We start from the raw sequence: 27,201 nt of genomic DNA, 5'->3' as shown, positions 1-27,201 counted from the left end.
GATATACTCAGATGTTCTCACAGATCCTAAATGAAAATGCTCCTTAGATATTAATTTATTATTGGCAGAGAATCACATCATTACATATTTTTTTTGAGATACTCATTTCGCCTATGGTAGGCCTACAGGGTAACACTACAATTAGGGTGAGGAAATGTTATGCCGCTTAGAAATGAATTTAGAATCCTCCAATCCTCTTATGTTGTTGCCTACTCCCGAGCGCAATATTTTCCAATCCATCCAAATGGAAACCCTGAGGGTTTCGTTTAAAACATTTCTCGGAATACAAACGCCATAATATTAATCAAATTAATTAAGCCAAATTTCTTAAAATCAATCCCATGTACTATGTTATTACAAAAAAGGTTTTAAATTCCCTAGTAATGCCAATATGGCAGACTATCAAATGCTTCTCAAAGATGCCCTCTGGTGGTCACCCTAGCACTAAATTGCATTCATGTAAATAATGTGACATAGAAACACAACTTTTAAAGGAGGAACCACTGTAGTTCGCTCCACTACATACCGTTGATGATAATGGGTGCCTGTTAGGCCCACCTTCTCCGGTAGTCCACGTTCAGCTCCTTTGTCTTACTCACATTGAGGGAGAGAATGTAGTCCTGGCACCACAATGCCAGGTCTCTGACCTCCTCCCTATACTTATTTTCCACCATAATTTGCAAATAAATTCATAAAAAATCCTACAATGTGATTTTCTAGATTTTTTTTTTCATTTTGTCAGTCATAGTTGAAGTGTACCTATGATGAAAATTACAGGCCTCTCTCATCTTTTTAAGTGGGAGAACTTGCAGAATTGTTGGCTGACTAAATACATTTTTGCCCAACTGTATAGCCAAAACAGAAAGATAAATGCGGTCAGAGACCTACTGAGCCTGCCTGGCAAGGTTGGTCCTACAAAGCCAAAGCCCCCTGATGGGAGAGCATAATATACAAGGAAATTCTCAAAGCTTCTAATGAGAACCTTGACGACCTTGTACCAAGCCGGTGGGGATTCTGGTGTGGTGTCTCCACCAAGGAAGTGGCAGTGCTGGCAACACTAGCTGCAGTAAGAGAGGGGTCATACTATTGTGGCCCTGGTGGCACCAAATAATCAAAGGTCTGACTGCACAGAGATGTTTGGGGAAATGGTCACAAACGGGGGACCAGCGTCTGTGTTTCAGGGGAGCGAGCGTGGATCTGATCTCCATCACCTCGGACTTGACCATGGCACATTTTTCAAATTTTTGCTCAATCTTTAATTAAGACTACACAGGAACATTCAGTCTGCAGCTGTTTAAGTACAATGTTCAAAAAAATAAAGGGAACACTAAAATAACACATCCTAAGTCCGAATGAATGAAATATTCTTATTAAATACTTTTTTCTTTACATAGTTGAATGTGTTGACAAAAATCACACAAAAATGAATCAATGGAAATCAAGTCCTGCTGCTGGGTTGTTGCCCTCCTACGGCCTCCTCCACGTCTCCTGATGTACTTGCCTGTCTCCTGGTGGCGCCTCCATGCTCTGGACACTACGCTGACAGACACAGCAAACCTTCTTGCCACAGCTCGCATTGATGTTCCATCCTAGATGAGCTGCACTACCCGAGCCACTTGTGTGGGTTGTAGACTCCGTCTCATACTACCACTAGAGTGAAAGCACCGCCAGCATTCAAAAGTGACCAAAACATCAGCCAGGAAGCATAGGAACTGAGAAGTGGTCTGTGGTCACCACCTGTAGAACCACTCCTTTATTGGGGGTGTCTTGCTAATTGCCTATAATTTCCACCTGTTGTCTATTCCATTTTGCACAACAGCATGTGACATTTATTGTCAATCAGTGTTGCTTCCTAAGTGGACAGTTTGATTTCACAGAAGTGTGATTGACTTGGAGTTACATTGTGTTGTTTAAGTGTTCCCTTTATTTTTTGGAGCAGTGTATAACAAATGATCAATCCTACAAGCAATACAAGACTATTATTATGGTGGGAGATTATAATACTGTTTTAAATTCCTCAATGGACAGCAAAGGAAATCATGAATGTCATGGATATATTGGAACTAATAGATATATGGAGGCTTAAATATCCTGACCAATTGAGACATACATGGCGGAGGCTCAATCAAGCTAGTCATCTTGACTTCTTTCTTATGCCATTCTCGTTGGCACCAAAAGTTTTTTTTTAAGTGTTGAAAGTAGGGCTGGACAATATGGACTAAAAGTAATATCTAGATTTATTTTCAAAGGTTTGGACGATCATGATATATATCTCGATTAGAGGTTGACCGATTATGGTTGATTAATTAAGGCCCATTTCAAGTTTTCATAACAATCGGTAATTGACAACAATTTTGGATGCTGATTATGGCCAATTACATTGCAATCCATGAGGAAACTGCATGGCAGGCTGACCACCTGTTACACGGGTGCAGCGTCAAAAGGACCTTGGCTCCTTGCAGCCATGGTAAGTTGCTAGCTAGCATTAAACTTATCTTATAAAAAAAACAATCAACCTTCACATAATCAATAGTTAACCTAGTAATATCAACCATGTGTAGTTAACTAGCTTGTTCTGTGTTGCATATAATCAATGCGGTGCCTGTTAATTTATCAACGAGTCACATCCTACTTAAACTTCGCCAAACGGGTGATTTAACAAAAGCACATTCACGAAAACAATCACATTCGTTGCACAATTGTACCTAACCATAAACATCAATGCCTTTCTTAATCAATACACAGAAGTATATATTTTTTTAAACCTGCTAATTTAGTTCTTATAAATGCATGTTAGCAGGCAATATCAACTAGGGAAATTGTCACTTCTCTTGCGTCCAGTGCAAGCAGAGTCAGGGTATATGCAACAGTTTGGGCCGCCTGGCTCGTTGCGAACTGTGCTCATCCTGACAAAGACCGTAATTAATTTGCCAGAATTTTACATAATTATGACATAACATTGAAGGTTGTGCAATGTAACAGCAATGTTTAGACTTAGGGTTGCCACCAGCTCGTATTTATGTGTGTTTATTACAATTAAGTCTATGATTTGACATTTGATAGAGCAGTCTGACTGAGCGGTGGGGGGCAACAGCAGGCTCGTAAGCATTCATTCAAACAGCACTTTACCGCGTTTGCGAGCCGGTCTTAGCGATGCTTGATGCACAGCGCTGTTTATGACTTCAAGCAAACCGAGATTTGGCTGGCAATAAAGTGCCTATAAGAACATCCAATAGTCAAAGGTATATGAAATACAAATGGTAGAGAGAAATAGTTGACGCGTCATAATTCCTATAATAACTACAACCTAAAACTTCTTAACTGGGAATATTGAAGAACTGGGAATATTGAACCACCAGCTTTCATATGTTCTGAGCAAACATTAGCTTTTTTTCATGGCACATATTGCACTTTTACTTTCTTTTCCAACAATGTGTTTTGGTATTATTTAAACCAAATTGAACATGTTTCATTATTTATTTGAGACTAAATAGATTTTAAATATGTATTATATTAAGTTAAAATATAAGGGTTCATTGTTCATTCAGTATTGTTGTAATTGTCATTATTACAAATATATATACATAAAAAAATCGGCCGATAAATCTGTATTGGCTTTTTATGGTCCTCCAATAATAGGTATCGGTATTGAAACATCATAATCGGTCGACCTCTAATCTCGATTTCTTGTTTTCCTCTAAACAAATTTTAAAAAGGCCAAGACATTGAATAAATTAATTGAATTTTCTCAAAGGCCTCAAAGCCTATTTGTGCAACACAAATGAACAACGCACACCCACACGTCTATTCTATTGCTTAGCAATGTTTGACCACTGGCTATTTGAATATGTAATTTATATAATAATTTTGATTTAAAATGTATTAGTTAATTTGTTGTTATTATTAAAACAGCCTGTGGTTAGTTGCTATTCGATTGGCAGAATGACAACTACTAACACATTAGCCTACAGCTGGCCTGAACATAACTTTTTTGAATGCACTTTAATTATCCAATGTCACACTTACCGATGGCGAGGTGAAGCCTGTGCCCAAAAGCACTCCAGGAGGGTCCAGTTGTTCAAGCACAATGCTTTTATCATGTTGCCTCTGATGTCAGTTGTCATGCACACCTGTCAGTATTCACTCATCTTCCACGATGCCAGAGAGTCTTTGAGACCCTGGGCTATTACTTCACCCGTATGATCATCGGGGAAGTAAGATGTCTGGAGGCAGACATTTTGCAATTTCTAGTCTTCATTTATGTAGTGGACTGTCAAACGTAGTTATGGCTCTGACGTTCTGCTCAACCATAGATTGGATGTGGTGGAAAAATAAGAAACACTAGCCAGCTTCTCTGCGACTCTTGTGGGTAGCAGTGTATAATCTCGGCAGGGCTTCTTCCATGAAGCCTTCCGTGAAATATCGGCTTGGCAGCTGATATTTGTGGTCAACTGTACCTAGCATATTTTGAAAGCCTGGCTTTTCTACTGTAAAGATTGGAACCATGACTTTCGCTATGTACTTGGCCACTGCATCCGTTATCTCCTTCCACCTCAAACTTTTCTTTTCATAAGCGATAACGTTTGAAAAGGATACAGCTATGGTAGTATGTCTTTTAGCAGACGTTTTGGGAATCGGGTGACTGGAATCGGCATTGCCGTAGTCTCACGCATTCCTCCGCGTGTTTCAGTTGCATGTGATGGAAGGGGTTGGTTGTGCAGCACAGTTTTAAACTGTCAAGAGGAGTAAAACAAGGTTGTCCACTATTGACAGATCTATTTATTATGGCCCCTGAAATGTTAGCTATTAAAATCAGATCCAACAATGATATCAAGGGATTAGAAATACAAGGCTTAAGAACAAAGGTGTCATTGTACGCTGATGACTCATGTTTTCTTTTAAATCCACAACTTGGATCCCTACACAGCCTCAGAGGATCTAGATCATTTTCTAACCTCTCTGGATTACAACCAAATGATAATAAGTGTACTATATTAAGTATTGGATCACAAAAAAATATATACTACTTTGACTTTACCGTGTAGTTTACCAATGAAATTGTCTGATGGTGATGTGGTATACATATCCCGAAATAAATAAATTCTCTCACTCCAATACATTTTTATAGAAATATAGCAAAAAAAATAAGATCTTGCAAACACAGAAAGGTAAATCACCCCAATGAACTCTTTAATCATATCCCAGTTTACCTATTTGCTTATGGTCTTGCCTACACCTAGCGAGCTGTTTTTTTAATTATATGAGAAAAAAACATTCCATTTTTTTGGGAACGGCAAGCCAGACAAAATTAAACGGGCCTATTTATATAATGAATATGAATTCGGAGAAAGAAATTCGCAGAAATTATTATTTTTAAATGAAAGCATTAAGAACTCTCACTAAAGGCTTCAGTCAAACAAAAGTTATACTTAAATCCAAACTGGTTCTCTAGTAAATTTGTAAGAATATCTCACCCTATGTTCAAGAAAGGCCTTTTTCACTTTCTTCAGATTACAACCTCTCACTTCCAGTTATTTGAAAAGGAAACCATCTCTCAAATATCACTATTTTAAAACAAGCCATAGAAAGTTGGTTGCAATTTCAATTTAATTCACCAGAAAAAAAACAGAACAAATATGGTTAAACACAAATATATGAAATGAAAATGAATGAAAAATGTAAAACAGATATAATCTTCATAAATGATACAGCATGACTGGTGGAGTTATGACATACATGCAGCTAACTAAAACATATGGAAATGTCTGCTCTACCCAAAATAACAAATCAACTAATTGCGGCATTACCGCAAAAATGGAAGAGGAAAGTGGAAGGGGCAAAATGTAAGGAACTTGTCTGTCGGCCCTAGATTTTTGACGTACCGATGTGATGGTACATGGTATTAAGAACTGATACGCAAGATGACGCCGGACACAAAACGTAGCATTTTTCAATATCAATTATAATATGGAATTCTTGCAACCAACAGAATATTTTGCTGCGAAGAGGCAGAAACATTATATAATTTGTTTCAGTATTGTCCATATGTAGCTTGTTTTTGGTCACAGGTTCAGGTATGGCTGAAGAATTGCAATATTTACCTGGAGCTAACCCTGCAGATAGCACTAATGGGTGATCTGAAAAGTCATAGTCAATAGATAAATAATATAATACTTTTAGCAAAGAACACTATTTTCAATTTACAATCTGCAGAAACAATGAGAATGGAAAGGTTCAGAGCTTCTGTGAAACATCACAGCACAGTTAAAAAAAATGGCAAATAGAAATGTAATATGGACAGTGTTAAGAGATAGATGGGAGGGGTTGAATGAACCTGATAACTAATGTGTACTGTGCCCATAAAACGTATATAGGTTTGGAAATAGTTTGTCAAAAGGAAAATCAAACCGGATGGACATCATAAATATATGGGAGAGGTTGAGGAAGGACAAGAGTTAAAAACAAACTAAATAAAACTATTGTAAAAATAGACTGTACATAAAACGCATATAGTATGTATAAGCTGGAAATAAAGGCCTAAGCATTGTTGTTCACTAGTTTGCTATATATATATATATATATATATATAAACATCCTCTCACTGTCACCTGTGTTAATTTTCAGCAAATTTTAAACATAAGTTTCAACAACCTGAACAAGTTCCACAGATATGAACATGATGTCACCCCCCGATCCAACCGGTCCCAGACGTGCTCAATGGGATTGAGATCCGGGCTCTTCGCTGGCCACGGCAACACTGACATTCCGGTCTTGCAGGAAATACTGAAAAGAACGAGCAGTATGGCTGGTGATATTGTCATGCTGGAGGGTCATGTCAGGATGAGCCTGCAGGATGGGTACCACATGAAGGAGGAGGATGTCTTCCAAGTAACGCACAGTGTTGAGATTGCCTGAAATGACAAGTTCAGTCCAATGATGCGGTGACACACCACCCCAGACCATGACGGACCCTCCACCTCCAAATCGATCCCGCTCCAGAGTACAGGCCTCGGTGTAACACTCATTCCTTCGACGACAAACGCAAATCCGACTATCACACCTGGTGAGACAAAACGGCGACTCGTCAGTGAAGTGCACTTTTTGCCAGTCCTGTCGGTGGGTTTGTGCCAATAGGCCACATTATTGCCGATGATGTCTGGTGAGGACCTGCCTTACAACAGGCCTACAGGCCCTCAGTCCAGCCTCTGTCAGCCTATTGCAGACAGTCTGAGCACTGACGGAGGGACTGTGCATTCCTAGTGTAACTCAGGCACTTGTTGTTGCCATCCTGTACCTGTCCAGCAGATGTGATGTTCGGATGTACGAATCCTGTGCGAGTGTTGTTACACGTGGTCTGCCACTGCGAGGAGGATCAGCTGTCCGTCCTGTCTCCCTGTTGCGCTGTCTTAGGCGTCTCACAGTACAAACATCGCAATTTATTGCCTTGGCCACATCTGCAGTCCTCATGCCTCCTTGCAGCATGCCTCAGGCACGCTCACACAGATGGGCATCTTTCTTTTGGTATTTTTCAGAGTCAGTAGAAAGGCCTCTTTATAGCGTCCTAAGTTTTCATAACTGTGACCTTAATTGCCTACCATCTGTAAGCGGTTATTGTCTTAACGACTGTTCCACAGGTGCATGTTCGTTAATTGTGTATGTTTCATTGAACAAGCATGATAAACGTTTTTTAAACTCTTTACAATGAAGATCTGTGTGAAGTTATTTGGATTTTTACAAATTATCTTTTAAAAACAGGGTCCTGAAAAAGGGTTTATACACATGTACAGTTGAAGTCGTAAGTTTCCATACACAGCCAAATACATTTAAACTCAGTTTCCCACAATTCCTGACATTAAATCCTATTAAAAATGTCGGCTTAGGTCAGGTAGGATACAGACTTTATTTTATTATTCTGACAATGAAATGTCAGAATAATAGTAGAGAGAATGATTTATTTCAGTTTTTATATCTTTCATCACATTCCCAGTGGGGTCAAAAGTTTACATACACTCAATTAGTATTTGGTAGCATTGCCTTTAAATACTTTACTTGGGTCAAACATTTCAGGTAGGCTTCCACAAGCTTCCCACAATAAGTTGGGTGAATTTTGGCCCATTCCTCTTGACAGAGCAGGTGTAACTGACTCAGGTTTGTAGGCCTCCTCGCTCGCACAAACTTTTTCAGGTGTCATATATATATATATATAAACATTCATATACATAGCTCATATATTATACAGCGCTAAGCTAATCCGCCTGACTCAAGTCATCTTACGTACCCCTGCTAAAACAGGAACTAGCTCACACAGCCAGCAATAAAACTACCCCCCTAACACTATCCCCTCAGCTTTGTTGTCTCCCGACCCCAGGAAACAAAGACATTCCATCGCATGAACACATACACCCAGCCATAAAAACTGCCCCTCTACCTCACGAACCCCTGACACAAACATCTCCTAATATAAACACACTTTCCCCCTTCTACTGGTCGGGTGCCCAGAACAGAAGACTGCTGTGCACCAATGGGGGCTTCTACTCTGGCTAGAGCGGGTCCGCCTCCAACCCTACGGGACCATTCAGAAGGCATCACGACAAGACTCTACCTACTTTATTCTATGTATAAAAATGAATGTAACCTTTGTATGTAACCTAACGCCAACTGAGGAAATATTGACATAACACAAGCGGCCATATTTAGATAACTCTCGGCTGACAGAAACCACAATATTAATTAGCTAATAGCAATAACTATTTATCATGCATCACATTATGGGTGAGCTCAACACACTTTCTAGAAATCCAAAGTAATCCAACGATGAGTAGTTTGTGTGCGCAGCAGCCATGTTCAGGGATGCAAACTGCCGAGGGCACTGAAACATGCAAAAAAAATCCCTGCAGGGGGAAATGCAGGTTAACTAATTAAACAACAAAGAATATGATCTACATGATCAGTCTCCGTGCGTAATTTTTTATTTTTTTAAGTGGTTAATGTGAACCTAACTCACAGCTAAAAAATGTAAAGAAAGCAATCCAATGTTATTCGTTGACTAGACTTTACTGCAAATGACACTCAAGTCTTGATGAAAAAAACAACACTAATATTGCAGTTCGCCATGACAGCCTTTATAATTGAACACTTGTGACCACACATAAATGTTGCACTTGGGGAAAAAACATCTTAAAGTAGAATAGAATGAAACAACCAGACATTCTATTTTTGCTCTATTATAGTGGCCACTATAGATATCGATCAAGTGCACAAGGCTACTAGGTGTGCAAAATTAACGTTCACCGAGTAAAAAAATATATAATCCCCCCCTCACTCACAAATAAAATGTTATTGGTCACATATACATGGTTAGCAGATGTTAATGCGAGTGTAGCGAAATGCTTGTACACATGCTACTGTCAAGTTTAACAACAAAAAGCTAGTTAACAATTAAATGAAACGTCTTGGCAGGGGAAAAAAATCATTTTGCATAAAATGTGGGTTGAGACACTTATGTAGCTGTGACACCTAACCTTAAAATAATGCAATATGTCACAACAGGTGTAAATATATGTGTTATGAAGGTGTTATGACCATATTATGACAAGTTATGGTCAGCTGTTAGCACATGGCCATTACTGAAAAGTGGAATGCTCCTTATGTGGTTTAGCAGGGCACATCTGAAAAAAGGGGAAATTCAGCAAATCCCTCTTCTGCCTTTTATGCGTCAGTCGATTGGCAGTTCCTTATGAGACCATTTCAGAGAGACATGGCTAGGTCTTCTTGCCAAAAAGCCAATTTCCATGTTAATCAAGATTGCTTTTTTTTCCTTGGCTACTGTTTAAACCAGACGGTTTACTGTGTTCGTCCTTTTAACAGGACCTGGCATGGGGCAGCCCTAAATACTGTTAAATCAAGAACTGCAAACAAGACAGCCCTTCTAGGGAAATCTGGGGGAAGAGCATCTCTGGTTGGATGAGTATAAATACTAGCCCATCGAAGGGCAACCCTCAAAGATGTGATTACAGGACGAGCCCATTTCAGACGCTTGAGAGCTACACTTGAGCTCCTAGTAACCTTTGTTAGACCCCTCCAGGGGAGGGAGCCGGCCAGGAGGGCTCAGCTGGATGCAGAGGGAGGGAAGCTCATATCTGCAGGAATAAAATCAAGCACATAGTCCATATAGGCCTACTACAGCCTGGCTACTTCAGACATCGCCCATCTCAGACACCAAAATACCCAATATACAGAAGACAGAGTCATAACCAGCCCATAGCCAGCTAAGTAATTATACATGCTTCCTGTCTTGGAGTCTAATGGTTTATTCTAAGCAAATCAAGTCTATAAGTAACAGTTAAAGTTTCATATAACATTTGTTCTTCCATTATGCTCTAGAGGTAAAACCTGAAAAGCACACTAGCCCTGTTGGGCTGGACTCCGCCAAGTGTCAAGTGTGTGTGTGCGCGAGTGTGAGTGTGGGCTCATTGCCTGAGAGGTGACGGGAATATCAGTGGGACGCCTATCGACCGCAATAAATCAAAGTACACCTGAGTGGTTTAGTAAAACAACAGGTCAGCATGTGCAGACACAAACATGCAGACTCCGTTCCAGAGACATGATGTGTCTGTTGCTTAGCAACACTGCAGCCCAGTGCAGCACAGGTGTAAACTGTAAAGTCTTTCCTCAGTGAGACAGAAGAAGAGTTGTGCTGGTGAGGTATGCCTACAAAATTTGTGAGCTGAGATAATTATCACTTACCACCCACAAGTGGAGAAAAAGGCCACAGCCATCTATAAGAATACCAAAGACACCGACATCTACAACGTGTAACAGACATGTCACCAGTTGGCTGTTCTAGCATGACTTAAATGTTAAATGCAGCTGTTTTGATCTCAATATCAAATCATGTCTGGGTAACAATTAAGCACCTTACTGTGAAATGGTCAAAAATAAATACAAATAGCCTCTTAGCAAAGAGCCATTTCTAAAACAAGAATTTAGCTCGGACTGTCTGGGAGTGGTCTGAGTTTGGAGGTGGAAACTAGCCGTTATTGGAAGAGAGGTTTGAAACTCTGTTTCTTATTGGTCTATTAACTAATTGACCGCCTGATGATTGTCACCGGGCAGGCCAAAACACCATCCCAGGCGATCTTTTCAAACAGCTTTTACTCTAAAATGGCATTATCATTTTCACAATATCACAGTATTATTCCAACCTCAGTGTGGAAATACATATAACACACAGGATTTCACGTTTTTGACTGCACTGGGCCTTTTAAGACTTGTCGAATGTACAGGGCTCTTCCTTCACTGAATGGCCACTCCCACATCCTAGAAAAGAAACAATCTTCTCCAGTGTCCTGAAGCCCATCCTGCTTTGTCTTGGCTGTGTGCGTCGGTATGTTGTCCTGTTGAAAGGGGATCCCTTCGCTCTAGTCTGAGGTCCTGAGCGCTCTAGATTAGGTTTTCATCAAGGAGCTCTATGTACTTTCCGCCGTTCATCTTTCCCTCGATCCTGACGAGTCTCCCAGTCCCTGTTGTTAAAATACAAAACTAACAGCATGACGCTGCCACCACCGTGCGTCACCGTATAGGCCTGGTGCCAGGTTTCCTCCAGACATGATGTTTGGCATTCATAGAGTTCAATATTGGTTTTATCAGACCAGAGAATCTCGTTTCTCATGGTCTAAGAGTCCTTTAGATGCCTTTCGTCAAACTCGAAGCAGGCTGTCATACCTTTTACTGAGGCGTGGCTTCCTTCTGAACACTCTCCCATAAAGTTCTGCAGAGATGGATGTCCTTCTCCACAGGGGAGCTCTGTCAGAGTGACCATAGGATTCTTGGTCACCTCCCTGACCAAGGCCCTTCTCCCTCGATTGCTTCGTTTGGCCGGGTGGCCTGCTCTAGGAAGATTCTTGGTGATTCCAAACTATTTCCATTTAAGAATGGAGGCCGCTGTGTTGTTGGGGACCTTCAATGCTGCGGACATTTTTGGCATCCTTCCCCAGATCTGTGCCTCGACACAATCCTTTCTCAGAGCTCTATGGACAATTCCTTCGACTTCATGGCTTGGTTTTTGCTCTGACGTGCACTGTCAACTGTGGGTCCTTATATAGACAGGTGTGTGTCTTTCTAAATCATGTCCAATCAACTGAATTGACCCCAGGTGGAATCCAATCAAGTTGTAGAAACATCTCAAGATTGACCAATGGAAAACAGGATGCACCTGAGCTTTATTACGAGTCTCATAGCAAAGGGTCTGAATAATTATGTAAATTGTTTTGACATTTGCTAAACTGTCTAAAAACCTGTTTTCACTTTGTCATTATGGGGTATCTTGTGTAGATTGCTGAGGAATTGTATTTATCTAATCCATTTTTTTAAAGGTGGGAACATTACAAAATCTGGAAAGTGAAGGCATCTGAATACTTTCCCGAAAGCACTGTCTATATAAAGAACCAGCCAAAAGTTTGTTAACACCTACTCATTCAAGAGTTATTTCTTTGTTTTAATTTTTTCTACAGTGTAGAAAAATAGTGAATACATCAAAACTATGAAATAACACATGGAATCATGTAGTTACATAAAAGTGTTACACAAATCAAAGTGGCCACCCTTTGCCTTGATGATAGCTTTGCACACTCTTGGCATTCTCTCAATCAGCTTCACCTGGAATGCCTGAAGGAGTTCCCTTGAAGGACTACCCACATAAGCTGAGCACTTGTTAGCTGCTTTCCTTCACTCTGCTGTCCAACTCATCTCAAATTGGATTGATGATGATTGTGGAGGCGTGCGGAGATCATCCATTCATCTACTCTGTGTCTCACAAAGACACGGGAGATGGAACCAAAAACCTCAAATTTGGACCAAAATGACAGATATCCACCATCTAATGTCAATTGCTCGTATTTCTTGGCCCAAGCAAGTCTCTTATTTGTTTTCTTTAGTAGTGGTTTCTTTGCTGAAATTCAAACATGAAGGCCTAATTCACACAGTCTCCTCTGAACAGTTGATGTTGAGATGTGTCGGTTACTTGAACTCTGTGAAGCATTTATTTCGGCTGAAACTTTGAGGCTGGTAACAAATTAATTTATCCTCTGCCGCAGAGGTAACTCTGGGTCTTCCTTTCCGGTGGCGGTCCTCGAGAGAGCCAGTTTCATTATAGCGCCTGATGGATTACGTGACTGAAATGTCCTTTATGTCTTAAAGAAATGGTGGACTGTCGTTTCTCTTTGCTTATTTGAGCTGTTCTTGCCATAATGTGGACTTGATCTTTCACCAAATAGGGCCATCTTCTACCACCCCTACCTTGTCACAACACAACTGATTGGCTAATGCGCATTATAAGGAAGGAAATTACACAAATAAACTTTTAACAAGGCACACAAATCAATTGAAGTGCATTTCAGGTGACTACCTCATGAATCAGGTTGAGAGAATGCCAAGAGTGTGCAAAGCTGTCATCAAGGCAAAGGGTGGCTACTTTGAAGAATCTCAAATATATTTGTCACTTTTTTGGTAACTACATCATTCTATATCTGTTATTTCATAGTTTGATGTCTACATGGTAGAAAATAGTAAAAAATAAAGAAAACCCTTGAATTATTAGGTGTCCAAACTTTTGACTGGTACAGAAATATACACTGCTCAAAAAAATATAGGGAACACTTGAACAACACAATGTAACTCCAAGTCAAACACACTTCTGTGAAATCAAACTGTCCACTTAGGAAGCAACACTGATTGACAATACATTTCACATGCTGTTGTGGAAATGGAATAGACAACAGGTGGAAATTATAGGCAATTAGCAAGACACCCCCAATAAAGGAGTGGTTCTGCAGGTGGTGACCACAGACCACTTCTCAGTTCCTATGCTTCCTGGCTGATGTTTTGGTCACTTTTGAATGCTGGCGGTGCTTTCACTCTAGTGGTAGTATGAGACGGAGTCTACAACCCACACAAGTGGCTCGGGTAGTGCAGCTCATCTAGGATGGAACATCAATGCGAGCTGTGTCAAGAAGGTTTGCTGTGTCTGTCAGCGTAGTGTCCAGAGCATGGAGGCGCTACCAGGAGACAGGCCAGTACATCAGGACACGTGGAGGAGGCCGTAGGAGGGCAACAACCCAGCAGCAGGACCGCTACCTCCGCCTTTGTGCAAGGAGCAGCAGGAGGAGCACTGCCAGAGCCCTGCAAAATGACCTCCAGCAAGCCACAGATGTGCATGTGTCTGCTCAAACGGTCAGAAACAGACTCCATGATGGTGGTATGAGGGCCCGACGTCCACAGGTGGAGGTTGTGCTTAAAGCCCAACACTGTGCAGGACGTTTGGCATTTGCCAGAGAACACCAAGATTGGCAAATTCGCCACTGGCGCCCTGTGCTCTTCACAGATGAAAGCAGGTTCACACTGAACATGTGACAGACGTGACAGAGTCTAGAGACGCCGTGGAGAACGTTCTGCTGCCTGCAACATCCTGCAGCATGACCGGTTTGGCGGTGGGTCAGTCATGGTGTGGGGTGGCATTTCTTTGGGGGGGCCGCACAGCCCTCCATGTGCTCGCCAGAGGTAGCCTGACTGTCATTAGGTACCGAGATGAGGTTCTCAGACACCTTGTGAGACCATATGCTTGTGCGGTTGGCCCTGGGTTCCTCCTAATGCAAGACAATGCTATGCAAGATAATGCTAGACCTCATGTGGCTGCAGTGTGTCAGCAGTTCCTGCAAGAGGAAGGCATTGATGCTATGGACTGGCCCGCCCATTCCCCAGATCTGAATCCAATTGAGCACATCTGGGACATCATGTCTCGCGCCATCCACCAACGCCACGTTGCACCACAGACTGTCCAGGAGTTGGCGGATGCTTTAGTCCAGGTCTGGGAGGAGATCCCTCAGGAGACCATCCGCCACCTCATCAGGAGCATGCCCAGGCATTGTAGGGAGGTCATACAGGCACGTGGAGGCCACACACACTACTGAGCCTCATTTTGACTTGTTTTAAGGACATTACATCAAAGTTGGATCAGCCTGTAGTGTTGTTTTCCACTTCAATTTTGAGTGTGACCCCAAATCCAGACCTCCAATGGGTTGATAAACTTGATTTCCATTGATCATTTTTGTCAACACATTCAACTATGTAAAGAAAAAAGTATTTAATAAGAATATTTCATTCATTCATTCAGATATAGGATGCGTTATTTTAGTGTTCCCATTATTTTTTTGAGCAGTGTATATACAGTTGAGGTTTGAAGTTTATACATACACTTAGCTTGCAGTCATTAAAACTCGTTTTTCAACAACTCCACAAATTTCTTGACAACGAACTATAGTTTTGGCAAGTCGGTTAGGACATCTACTTTGTGCATGACAAGTAATTTTTCCAAAAATTGCTTACAGAGTATTTCACTTATAATTCACTGATCACTCCCATTCCAGTGGGTCAGAAGTTTACATACACTAAGTTGACAGCTTGGAAAATTTCAGAAAATGTCATGAAGCTTCTGATATGCTAATTGACCTAATTTGAGTCAATTGGAGGTGTACCTGTGGATGCATTTCAAGGCTTACCTTCAAACTCAGTGCCTCTTTGCTTGACATCATGGGAAAAAAAAAAAAAAAAAAAAAAATCAAAAGAAATCAGCCAAGCACTCAAAACAAACAAAAAAAACTTGTATACCGCCACAAGTCTGGTTCATCCTTGGGAGCAATTTCCAAATGCCTGAAGGTACCACATTCATCTGTACAAACAATAGTACGCAAGTATAAACACCATGGGACCACGTAGCGGTCACACTGCTCAGGAAGAAGACACGTTCTGTCTCCTAGAGATGAACGTACTTTGGTGCGAAAAGTGCAAATCAATCCCAGAACAACAGCAAAGGACCATGTGAAGATGCTGGGGGAAACAGGTACAAAATTATCTATATCCACAGTAAAACAAGTCCTTTAAATCAACAGAACCTGAAAGGCCACTCCGCAAGGAAGAAGCCACTGCTCCAAAACCACCATGAAAAAGACAGACTACGGTTCCCAACTGCACATGGGGACAAAGACTGTACTTTTTGGAGAAATGTCCGCTGGTCTGATGAAAGAAAAATGGAACTGTTTGGCCATAATGACCAGCATTATGTTTGGAGGAAAAAGGGGGATGCTTGCAAGCTGAAGAACACCATCCCAACCGTGAAGCATGAGGTTGGCAGCATCATGTTGTGGGGGTGTTTTGCTGCAGGAGGGACTGGTGCACGTCACAGAATAAATGACATCACGAGAAAGGAAAATTATGTGGATATATTGAAGCATCACAAGACATCAGTCAGGAAGTTGAAGCTTGGTTGCAAATGAGTCTTCCAAATGGACAATGACCCCAAGCATACTTCCAAAGTTGTGGCAAAATGGCTTAAGGACAACAAATTCAAGGTATTGGGGTGGCCATCACTAAGCCCTGACCTCAATCCCATAGAACATTTGTGGGCAGAACTGAAAAAGCATGTGCAAGCAAGGAGGCCTACAAACCTGACTCAGTTTCACCAGCTCTGTCAGGAGGAATGGGCCAAAATTGTAAAGGCGTTCTTTGTTTGTCGAAAGAGAGTCGGACCGAAATGCAGCGTGGTGGTTACTCATGTCTTTAATGAAGAGAGCGATACATGAAATAACTATACAAAATCAACAAACGGAACGTGAAATCTAATTACAGCCTATCTGGTGAAACTACACAGAGACAGGAACAATCACCCACGAAATACAGAGCGAAACCAGGCTACCTAAATACAGTTCCCAATCAGAGACAACGAGAATCACCTGACTGATTGAGAACCGCCTCAGGCAGCCAAGCCCATACAACACCCCTACTCAGCCGCAATCCCAATAATACAAAAACCCCAATACGAAATACAACAACATAAACCCATGTCACACCCTGGCCTGACCAAATAATTAAAGAAAACACAAAATACTAAAACCAAGGCGTGACAAATTCACCCAACTTATTGTGGGAAGCTTGTGGAAGGCTACCCGAAACGTTTGACCTAAGTTAAACAATGTAAAGGCAATAGACTCAATTAGTATTTGGTAGCATGTAAACTTTTGACACATTGGGAATGTGATGAAGGAACTTAAATAAATCGTTCTCTCTATTAAATCAGGATATTTTCTGCCTGCAGGCTGTAATGTTTTTATTTGTTGGCTTTAATGCAAGCAATTTGTTTTACATAGATGGCAATATAAGTTATTTTAGGTTTGAATCATTTTCATTTAGATTTAATTTTGATTAAACACGACAATGATTTTGAGATACGAATTCAACTGTTCCATGAAAATGTGCACATGAAAACCATAACTTGCACGCAGATCAGTGGAAATGGTAAGATAAATTGGCATTCCACATGAGAAAAACTTGCAGACTACTCGTGTAGCTTATTACCAGCAACTTCAGGAGTGTAACGTTAGAAAGCCAGCAGGAGAAGGATGATTGGGTCAGGTTAAGGATTTTTTTCTTCTGGTTATCTTGATCTCTGGCTCCCTCTTTTGAGTCATGTGAGTCTTATTTCATCACACAGTGCGCTTAAACCCTCAGACAAGCTCAATGCATATAGTTGATTTTATTAAAGGTGTGTCAGCGTAACGGATGTGAAATGGCTAGCTAGTTAGCGGTGGTGCGCGCTAATAGCGTTTCAATCGGTGACATCACTTGCTCTGAGAGCTTGAAGTAGTGGTTCCCCTTGCTCTGCAAGAGCTGCAGCTTTTGTGGAGTGATGAGTAACGATGCTTCGAGGGTCGAGGGTGACTGTTGACGTGTGCAGAGCGTCCCTGGTTCACGCCCAGGTCGGGGCGAGGGGGACAGACGTAAAGTCTATACTGTTACATCTACATAAGGAAAAGTACACCTTAGACTGGTAAAAAGAACAACTTTCGGTCGACCAAGATCCAATTTTTTGGACAGCCCAACACTAAACACATTTTTTTTTTCACCTTTATTTAACTAGGCAAGTCAGTTAAATAACAAATTCTTATTTACAATGATGGCCTACCCCAGCAAAATCTGGACGATGCTGGGCCAATTGTGCGCCACCCTATGGGACTCCCAATCACGGCCAGATGTGATACAGCCTGGATCATAAAAGGGATACTTTGTGATTTTGGCAATTAGGCCATTTACAGTGGCAAGAAAAAGTATTTTATGTAAACCCTTTGGTCATAAAATGTGATCTTCATCTAGGTCACAACAATAGACAGTCTGCTTAAACTAATAACACACACACAATTACCGTAATTTCCGGACTATAAGCTGCTACTTTATTCCCACGCTCATGTCGCCAAAAAACTGAGCACCGTCACATAATGTGACGTAAATCGAGCACGCTCAAACTTCCCATCATTCTGATTACGGTAGTAATTTTGTCACCCTCATCATGGCAAAGACACGGAGAAATGCATATGATGCAGCTTTCAAGTTGAAGGCGATCGATCTGGCTGTTGGAAAAGGAAATAGAGCTGCTGCACGGGAGCTTGGCCTTAATGAGTCGATGATAAGACGTTGGAAAGCAGCGTGAGGAACTGACTCAGTGCAAAAAGACAACAGCTTTCAGAGGGAAGAAAAGCAGATGGCCCAAAGTATTTGCAGCCACTCGACATCAGTGTAAATCGTGCATTTAAGGTGGCGCTCCTTGTTCAGTGGGAGGCTTGGATGACAAGTGGGGAGAAATCCTTCACTAAAACGGGCCGCATGCGAAGAGCAACTTATGGTCAAGTCTGCCAGTGGGTTCTGACAGCGTGGAGCATTGTCAAAAAAATCCACTATCATTAACGGGTTTTGAAAGGCTGGACTGCTGCGTGTTGAAGGGGCAGCATGAGCTCAGCGGGGTATTTGCCTCTGGATGAAAGTGACAAGAGCGACAATGAAAACGATCCAACATCGGATGAAGCAATTCTGAGGCTATTCAACTCCGACACAGAAGGAGATGACTTCAGTGGTTTCAGTGCACAGGAGGAGGAAGATAGTGACCAATGACTTTCTTGGTAGGCCACTGTTTAATTTGTTACAAGCTGTGTTTCGTTTAAAGGCTGTGTAAAGTTAATTTGTTTCAATGTACCGGTAGGCACCTGCGGCTTATAGACATGTGCAGCTTATTTATGTACAAAATACATATTTTTAAATAATTCAGTGGGTGCGGTTTATATTCAGGTGCGCAGCAATTTATTAATCACACCGTGTAAACACTTCCAGTGCAGGGTAGATAAAGTATATGTGAACTCTTGGATTTAATAACTGGTTGATCCTCCTTTGGCAGCAATAACCTCAAGCAAACATTTTCTGTAGTTGCGGATCAGACCTGCACAACAGTCAGGAGGATTTTTTCGACCATTCCTCTTTACAAAACTGTTTCAGTTCAGCAATATTCTTGGGATGTCTGGTGTGAACGGCTCTCGAGGTCATGCCACGGCATCTCAAATCGGGTTGAGGTCAGGACTACTGTGTTTTGGGTCGTTGTCCTGTTGCATCACCCATCTGTTGAGCTTTAATTGGCAGACAGATATAAAGACATTTTGCAGGAGAATGTTAGGCTAAACATGGGAATTCATTTTTACGTCGATGATAGCAAGCTGTCCAGGCCCTGGGGCAGCAAAGCAGTCCAAACCATGATGCTCCCTTCACCATTCTTTACAGTTGGGATGGGGTTTTGATGTTGGTGTGCTGTGCTTTTTTTTCCCCTCCACACATAGTATTGTGTGTTCCTTCCAAAAAAAGTCAACTTTAGTTTAATCCGTCCACAGAATATTTTGCCAGTAGCGCTGTGGAACATTCAGGTGCACTTTTGAAAACTTCAGAATTTGGGAGAGCAGTGGCTTTTTCTGTGGTGTCTTCCCATGAACACCATTCTTGTTTAGTGTTTTACAAATCGTAGACATTAGCATGTTCCAGATATTTCTTTAAGTCTTTAGCTGACACTCTTCTTAACCTCATTGAGCTTTGTCATACTTTTGTAACCCTTCCAAGCTTTATGCAAGTCAACGATTCTTAATCTTAGGTCTTCCGAGATCTCCTTTGTTTGAGGCATGGTTCACATCAGGCAATGCTTCTTGTGAATAGCTGACTCAGATTGTGTTAGTGTTTTTTTATAGGACAAGGCAGCTCTAACCAACATCTCCAACCTCGTCTCATTGATTAGACTCCAGGTTAGCTGACGCCAATTAGCTTTTGGAGAACTCATTAGGCTTAGGGATTCACATACTTTTCCCAACTTACACTGTGAATGTTTAAATTATGTCTATATTGAATACACTAATGTGTGCTATTATAACCACACTAGGTTAGTCTATTGTTGTGACACCGATGAAGATCAAAACAAATTTGATGACCAATGTATGCAGAAATCCAAGTAATTCCAAAGGGTTCACATACAGTGGCAAGAAAAAGTATCTTCAACCCTAGTCAGAAGAACTCATGGATACCATTTTTATGTCTCTGTGTCCAGTATGAAGGATGTTATAGGTAGTACTGCAAGCCAATGCTAACTAGTGCAATGGCTGGAAGTCTATGGGTATCGGATCCTTCATACTGGACAGAGACATAAAACTGGGATCCACAAGTTCATCTGACTCTGGGGAAGTAGATCCCGAAGTATCCCTTTAACTAAAAGAGCCACCACTCTATATATTGAATATATTCCATGTTCTTTGAATTGTTCCAGAGAACAGTCAGTGTGTCACAAACCACATTGATTAGTCAGCTCCCTTGACAGAATGGAGAAAGCAGCAGGAAAACAAGTCGTTGTGGAAGTCACATTAGGTGAGCCTCACCGTGGGCAGAATACTGCTAACAGAGAGAGCACATTGGGAAGAGAACACACATTCCAAATAATGTGCTTTCATTTCTGCCTCAGAGCATCCATCACAAGACATTAGCTGTGTAAACAGTATGTTTGTGTGCGTGTCTATTCCGTGTTCACTTGCCCACGCACACAGCACAGCACAGAGGGAGTGACAAATTACTCATTGGGATTTATAAAGCCTTAAACGAAATAAACATACATGATTAATTTGTGCGTATCTTCGAATATGATGTTTAAAGAAACAAATTAGTCTGCCTAAAAAGGACTAACTGGTTACACATTTTAATTTGTAAAAATCATGTGTTTCAAACGCATATCAATATTGGTGTGTCTGCTCTCATGTAGGGCAACCTGGGACAGCCTTGTGTTGTGTCAGCATCATCTCCTGAAATACCTGCTTCTCGCTAAGCGCTGTGATCTTCGCCTGAAGTTCGTGGAGCTGCTTCTTCAGATCAGCATTCTGCAAAGGAAGGCAAAGCTCTTTTTAGGACACTTTCATACCAAGTTACAAAAATTTACATCCAGGTTCACTTGAAAAGGCAGGTTGGTTCATTTCAACCAAAACTACTTTATTTCAAATTGGAAGATTTGTCTCCACACTGATGTTTCACATGCACACACACCTACAAATGAACAGAAATCAGTACAAACATTCACTCAAACTATCCAGATGTCAAAACACCATTTGGAGCTGGTCACAATTTTGTGGAAACATAAATAAATCAAACACACACACAGTACCAGTCAAGTTTGGACACCCATTTTCTACATTGAGAATAATAGTAAAGACATCAAAACTAGGAAATAATACATTTGGCATCATGTGATAACCAAAAAAAGTTAACAAATCAAAATATATTTTATATTGGAGATTCTTCAAAGTAGCCACCATTTGCCTTGACAGCTTTGCACACTCTTGGCATTCTCTCAACCAGCTTTTTATTTATTTCACCTTTATTTAACCAGGTAGGCAAGTTGAGAACAAGTTCTCATTTACAATTGCGACCTGGCCAAGATAAAGCAAAGCAATTCGACACATACAACACACAGTTACACATGGAGTAAAACAAACATACAGTCAATAATACAGTATAAACAAGTCTATATACGATGTGAGCAAATGAGGTGAGATAAGGGAGGTAGAGGCAAAAAAAAGGACATGGTTGCAAAGTAAATACAATATAGGAAGTAAAACACTGGAATGGTAGATTTGCAGTGGAAGAATGTGCAAAGTAGAAATAAAAATAATGGGGAGCAAAATAAATAAATACAATACAGTAGGGAAAGAGGTAGTTGTTTGGGCTAAATTAGGTGTGCCTTGTTAAAAGTTCATTTGTGGAATGTCTTTCCTTCTTAATGTGTTTGAGCCTATCAGCTATGTTATGAAAAGGTATGGTTAGTACACAAAAGATAGCCCTATTTGGTAAAAGACCAAGTCCATATTATGGCAAGAACAGCTGAAATAATCAGAGCGAAATAACAGTCCACCATTACTTTAAGCCATGAAGTTCAGTCAATGTGTAAATTAAGAACGTCAAAAATGTGCAGTCGCAAAAACCATCAAGCGCTATGATGAAATTGCCTCTCATGAGGACCACCACAGAAAAGAGCCATAGTTACCTCTGATACAGAGGATAAGTTCATTAGAGTTAATTGCACCTCAGAGTGCAGCCCAAATAAATTCTTCACAGAGTTCAGGTAATAGACACGTCTCAACATCAACTGTTCAGATGAGACTGACTACACGGGTCAGGCCTTCATGGTCAAATTGCTGCAAAGAAACCACTACTAAAGGACACCAATAAGACTTGCATGGGCCAAGAAACACCAGAAATTGACATTAGACCGGTAGAAATCTGTCCCTTTGTCTAATGACCCAACACACCTCCAGGCTGTGTAAGGGCTATTTGAACAAGGAGTAGAGTGATGGAGTGCTGCATCAGATTACCTGGCCTCCACAATCACGCGACCTCAACCCAACAGATGGTTTGGGATGAGTTGGACCGCAGAGTGAAAGAAAGGGGAATATCTAGTCAATTGTAGAACTGAATGCATTCAACTGGAAAGCAGCCAACAAGTGCTCAGCATATGTGCTAACTCCTTCAAGAATGTTGGAAAGGCATTCCTCATGAAGCTGGTGGAGAGAATGCCAAGCGTGTGTAAAGCTGTCAAGGCAAAGGGTGACTACTTTGAAGAATCAAATATATTTAGATTTGTTTAAGACTTTTTTGGTTACTACATGATTCCATGTGTGTTATTTCATAGTATGTCTTCACTAACATTCTACTGTATATACAGTGCATTCTGGAAAGTATTCAGACCCCTTCACTTTTTCAACATTGTTACATTTCAGCCTTATTCTAAAATTGATTCAATTGTTTTTACTCAATTTACTCAAATATATATTTGCACAAAAAAACTAACTGAAATATGACATTTAAGTATTCCGACCCTTTACGCAATGCTTTGTTGAAGAACCTTTGTCAGCGATTACAGCCTCGAATCTTCTTGGGTATAACACTACAAGCTTGGCACACCTGTATTTGGAGAGTTTCTCCCAAACACAGCAGATCATGGTAGACTGAAGATTGGGTAGGACAAATATTCCATTCAAAATTCAATGCTAAGGCAAGGGGAACAGCAACACTTATTTATAAGAAAGTACAATTTACTGCTGCTGACAGTCTCAGATCCACAGAGTTTTGTTATGGTATCTGGTTCTTTCACACCTCTGTTTAAATTGTAAATGTTTATGCTCCCAATTGGGATAATGTTGATTGCATTAACCAACTTGTTTCTTTGCTGCCCAATCTTGATTACATTTTGGGAGGCAACTTGAATTGTGTGATCCACCCAGGTCTTGGACCACTCAAACCCTAGATCATCATCTCCCTCAAAATGTCCAGCGCTAGGTCTGCATTTATAAGCTAGGCAGGATTTGTAGATCCATGGAGATTACTTTTTCCTAGTAACAAAGAATTCTCTTTTGTTTCACATGTGTAGATAAAGCTCTTCTCCCCTCTGTTAAGTAGAATACTCTGCCATTGTTATTAGTGACCATGCTCCTCTGTCGCTCGACCTCTCATTCTCATTGAACTATACAGACCCCCCACATGGAGACTTAATCTACTTTCAAACTATTTATTCTGCACCATTCTATGAAATGCAATTGCTGTCTTTATTGAAACAAATAAAACCGAACCCTCGATCTACACTTTGGGACACACTTAAAGTTGTTAATAATAATTTCCTATTTCTCAACAAACAGAAAATTAAAAACAGCTGATCAATGCAATTCTTGAATTACACCAACAATATTCCGCCTCTCCATCACCAGAACTTTACAAAGGCTGAGTCTTCAAACTCAGAACAATTTACTATCCACAGATAAGGCCGAGCTGCAGCTACTTGTTCTGTTTAAGAATATAGGGAAAAGGCTGGTTGACTTCTAGCTCATCAACTCAAGTGCAAATCTGCCTCACAGCTGGTCCCTCAAATTCACAACATCTCAGGTGTCTTAAGTAGTCCTTCTGAAATCAATACTACTATCAAATGTTTATTATGATCTATACACATCAGAAGGACCTGAAGACAATTATGAATGATTTTGACAATTTGGAAACTCCAACCCTTAATACAGAGAAGGAATGGATCTAGCTTTGCAGTTAGGAGATTATTAATTCAATAACAGCAATGCAAAGTGGAAAATTGCTAACCCAATTGAATTCTACAATGTTTGATGCCAAACTCCACCACCACCTGCTTGAAATGTTTGAAACCGATACAGACCGATCTATCTTTTAAATGCAAAAGTATTAGCGAAATTGCTGGACTCTCGATTAGAATCCACTATGACAGACAGAACAGATCAGACCGGGTTTATTAAGGGTCGACAACCCTTTTCTAACATTCGATGTCTGCCTAATGTCATACTCTCCTGCATCTTCGGACGTTCCTGAAGCAGTTCTCTTTAGATGCGGAGAAGGCATTTGACAGGGTAGAATGGGAATATTTATTCTCTGTAATGGGAAAATTTGGCATTGGTGCGAACTTAATTTCCTGGGTCAGACGGTTGTAATCATTACCCAAGGCATCAGTACTTAGAAAAAAAACTTTGTTCACAGTATTTCCCATTATCAAGGGCCACATGCCGTGGATATCCAATGTCCCCCTCTGTTATTTGCCCTGGCGATAGAACCCCTTTCCATCATGCTAAAGGCCACACCCTCAATACGTGGTATCTACAGATGGGACTGGAACACAAAGTTTCCTTGTATGCAGATTACTTACTTTTATATACATCTCAGACCATGAAGTGTGTGTCCCTGTGGTAGTGGGCCTAATGTGTAGGTTTGGTGTGTTGTCGGGTTATAAATTTAATTTCTCAAAAAGTGAATATTTTCCTATTAATGAATTAGCATTACAAATTCCACGGGATACTATTCCATTTCATATGTCCAAGTCTGGCTTTAAATATTTAGGGATCCAATATCACCAATATCCAATATACCTCGTCTTCCCTCCATTATGAGAAATTTACTCCCCTAACCAGCAAACTTCAACTGGAATTTCTGAGATTGAGTTTTCTCCAGTTCACTTACATTTGACTTATTTTACTATATATCAAATGCTTCAGAAAGGGTTTTAAATAAAGTTGCAGCCAAGTGCAGAATTATTTTTTCGGAGTACCAAACAATCAATCAATCTCTGACAGACAGCTCTGCATGCCATTGCCTCCCCATTAGCCCGCAGAAGGATTTCATTAGATTGGAAATCTATCAATCCTCCCTTAGCATCAGATCTTGGAGGATGTTCCTAAAATAAAAAAAATAAGTATACCATTTGAGGGTCAAAATTTTATACCGTTCAAGTTTGGGTCTCTTCGAAATGTCCTTGTTTTTTAAATAAAAGCACATTTCTTGTCCATTAAAATAACATCAAATAGATCAGAAATACAGTGTAGACATTATTAATGTTGTAAATGACTATTGAAACTGTAGCTGGAATATATTCAGAGGCGACCAACACTCCTGTGTTCCAATGGCTACTTCTTAGCCAATCCCAAGTTTATCATTTTAAACGACTAATTGATCATTAGAAAACCCGTTTGCAATTATGTTTGCACAGCTGAAAACTGTTGTTCTGATTAACCTGTTTGGGATAGGGGGCAGCATTTTCACATTTGGATGAAAAGCGTGCCTAGAGTAAACTGCCTGCTACTTGGTCCCAGTTGCCAATATATCCATATTGTTGGTAGATTTGGACAGAAAACACTGAAGTTTCTAAAACTGTTTGAATGATGTCTGTGAGTACAACAGAACTCATATGGCAGGTGAAAACCTGAGAACAATCCAACCAGGAAGCGGTCAATCTGAGGTTTGTAGTTTTTCAACACTTGGCCTATCGAAAACAGTGTCTATGGGGTCAAATTGCACTTCCTAAGGCTTCCACTAGACTGTCAACAGTCTTTAGAACCTTGTTTCGGGTTTCTACTGTGAAGGAGGGGGGAATGAGAGCTGAATGAGTCTGGCAGAGTGCCATGAACTCGTGACACACATTCACGTGTGAGTTAGCTAGAGTTCCATTGCATTTCTGAAGACAAAGGAATTCTCCAGTTGGAACATTATTGAAGATATGATAAAAACACCCTAAAGATTGATTCTATACTTCGTTTGACATGTTTCTACGGACTGTAAGAGAATGTTTTGACTTTGTCTGCTCGTGTGTCATGAATTTGGATTACTGGGCTGAACACGCTAACAACAAGGAGGTATTTGGACATAAAGATTAACTTTATCGAACAAATCAAACATTTATTGTGGAACTGGGATTCCTGGGAGTGCATTCAGATTAAAATCAAAGGTACGTGAATATTTATAATGTTATTTCTGACTTCTGTTGACTCCAACATGGCAGATATCTGTTTGGCTTATATCCGAGTGCCGTACTCAGATTATTGCATGGTTTGCTTTTCCGTAAAGTTTTTGAAATCTTAACACAGCGGTTGCATTAAGGAGAAGTATATCTTTAATTCTGTGAATACCAGTTGTATCTTTTATCAATGTGTATTATGAGTATTTCTTTAAATTGATGTGGCTCTCTGCAAAATCACCAGATGTTTTGGAAGCAAAACATTATTGAACGTAACGTGCCAATGTAAACAGATTTTTGGTTATAAATATGCACTTTATCGACCCAAACATACATGTATGTAACATGATGTCCTATGATTGTCATCTGACGAAGATAATCAAAGGTGTTTTTTTGTGACTTGGCTCTGACCTAACAATCATATGTTGTGCTTTCGCTCTAAAGCCTTTTTGAAATTGGACAAGATGGGTAGATTAACAAGAAGTTTTTCATTTGGTGTATTGCACTTGTTAACC

General features: G+C 40.5%; 1 protein-coding gene across 6 annotated transcripts in view; it reads right to left on the bottom strand.

Moving 5' to 3' along the window:
- LOC118400923 (PHD finger protein 21A-like) overlaps window positions 1–27,201 on the bottom strand; it is a 116,705-nt gene that overhangs the window by 63,896 nt on the left and 25,608 nt on the right. For all 6 annotated transcript variants that reach the window (XM_052474640.1, XM_052474641.1, XM_035797945.2 and 3 more), the window contains one exon: window positions 21,210–21,275. In XM_052474640.1, coding sequence (XP_052330600.1) covers window positions 21,210–21,275 — 66 coding nt within the window. The remainder of the gene's footprint in view (window positions 1–21,209; window positions 21,276–27,201) is intronic.

The sequence above is a fragment of the Oncorhynchus keta genome, chromosome 22 (assembly GCF_023373465.1).
Source record: "Oncorhynchus keta strain PuntledgeMale-10-30-2019 chromosome 22, Oket_V2, whole genome shotgun sequence".
NCBI classification, from domain to species: Eukaryota; Metazoa; Chordata; class Actinopteri; order Salmoniformes; family Salmonidae; genus Oncorhynchus; species Oncorhynchus keta.
This window is presented reverse-complemented; position numbering and strand designations above follow the sequence as displayed.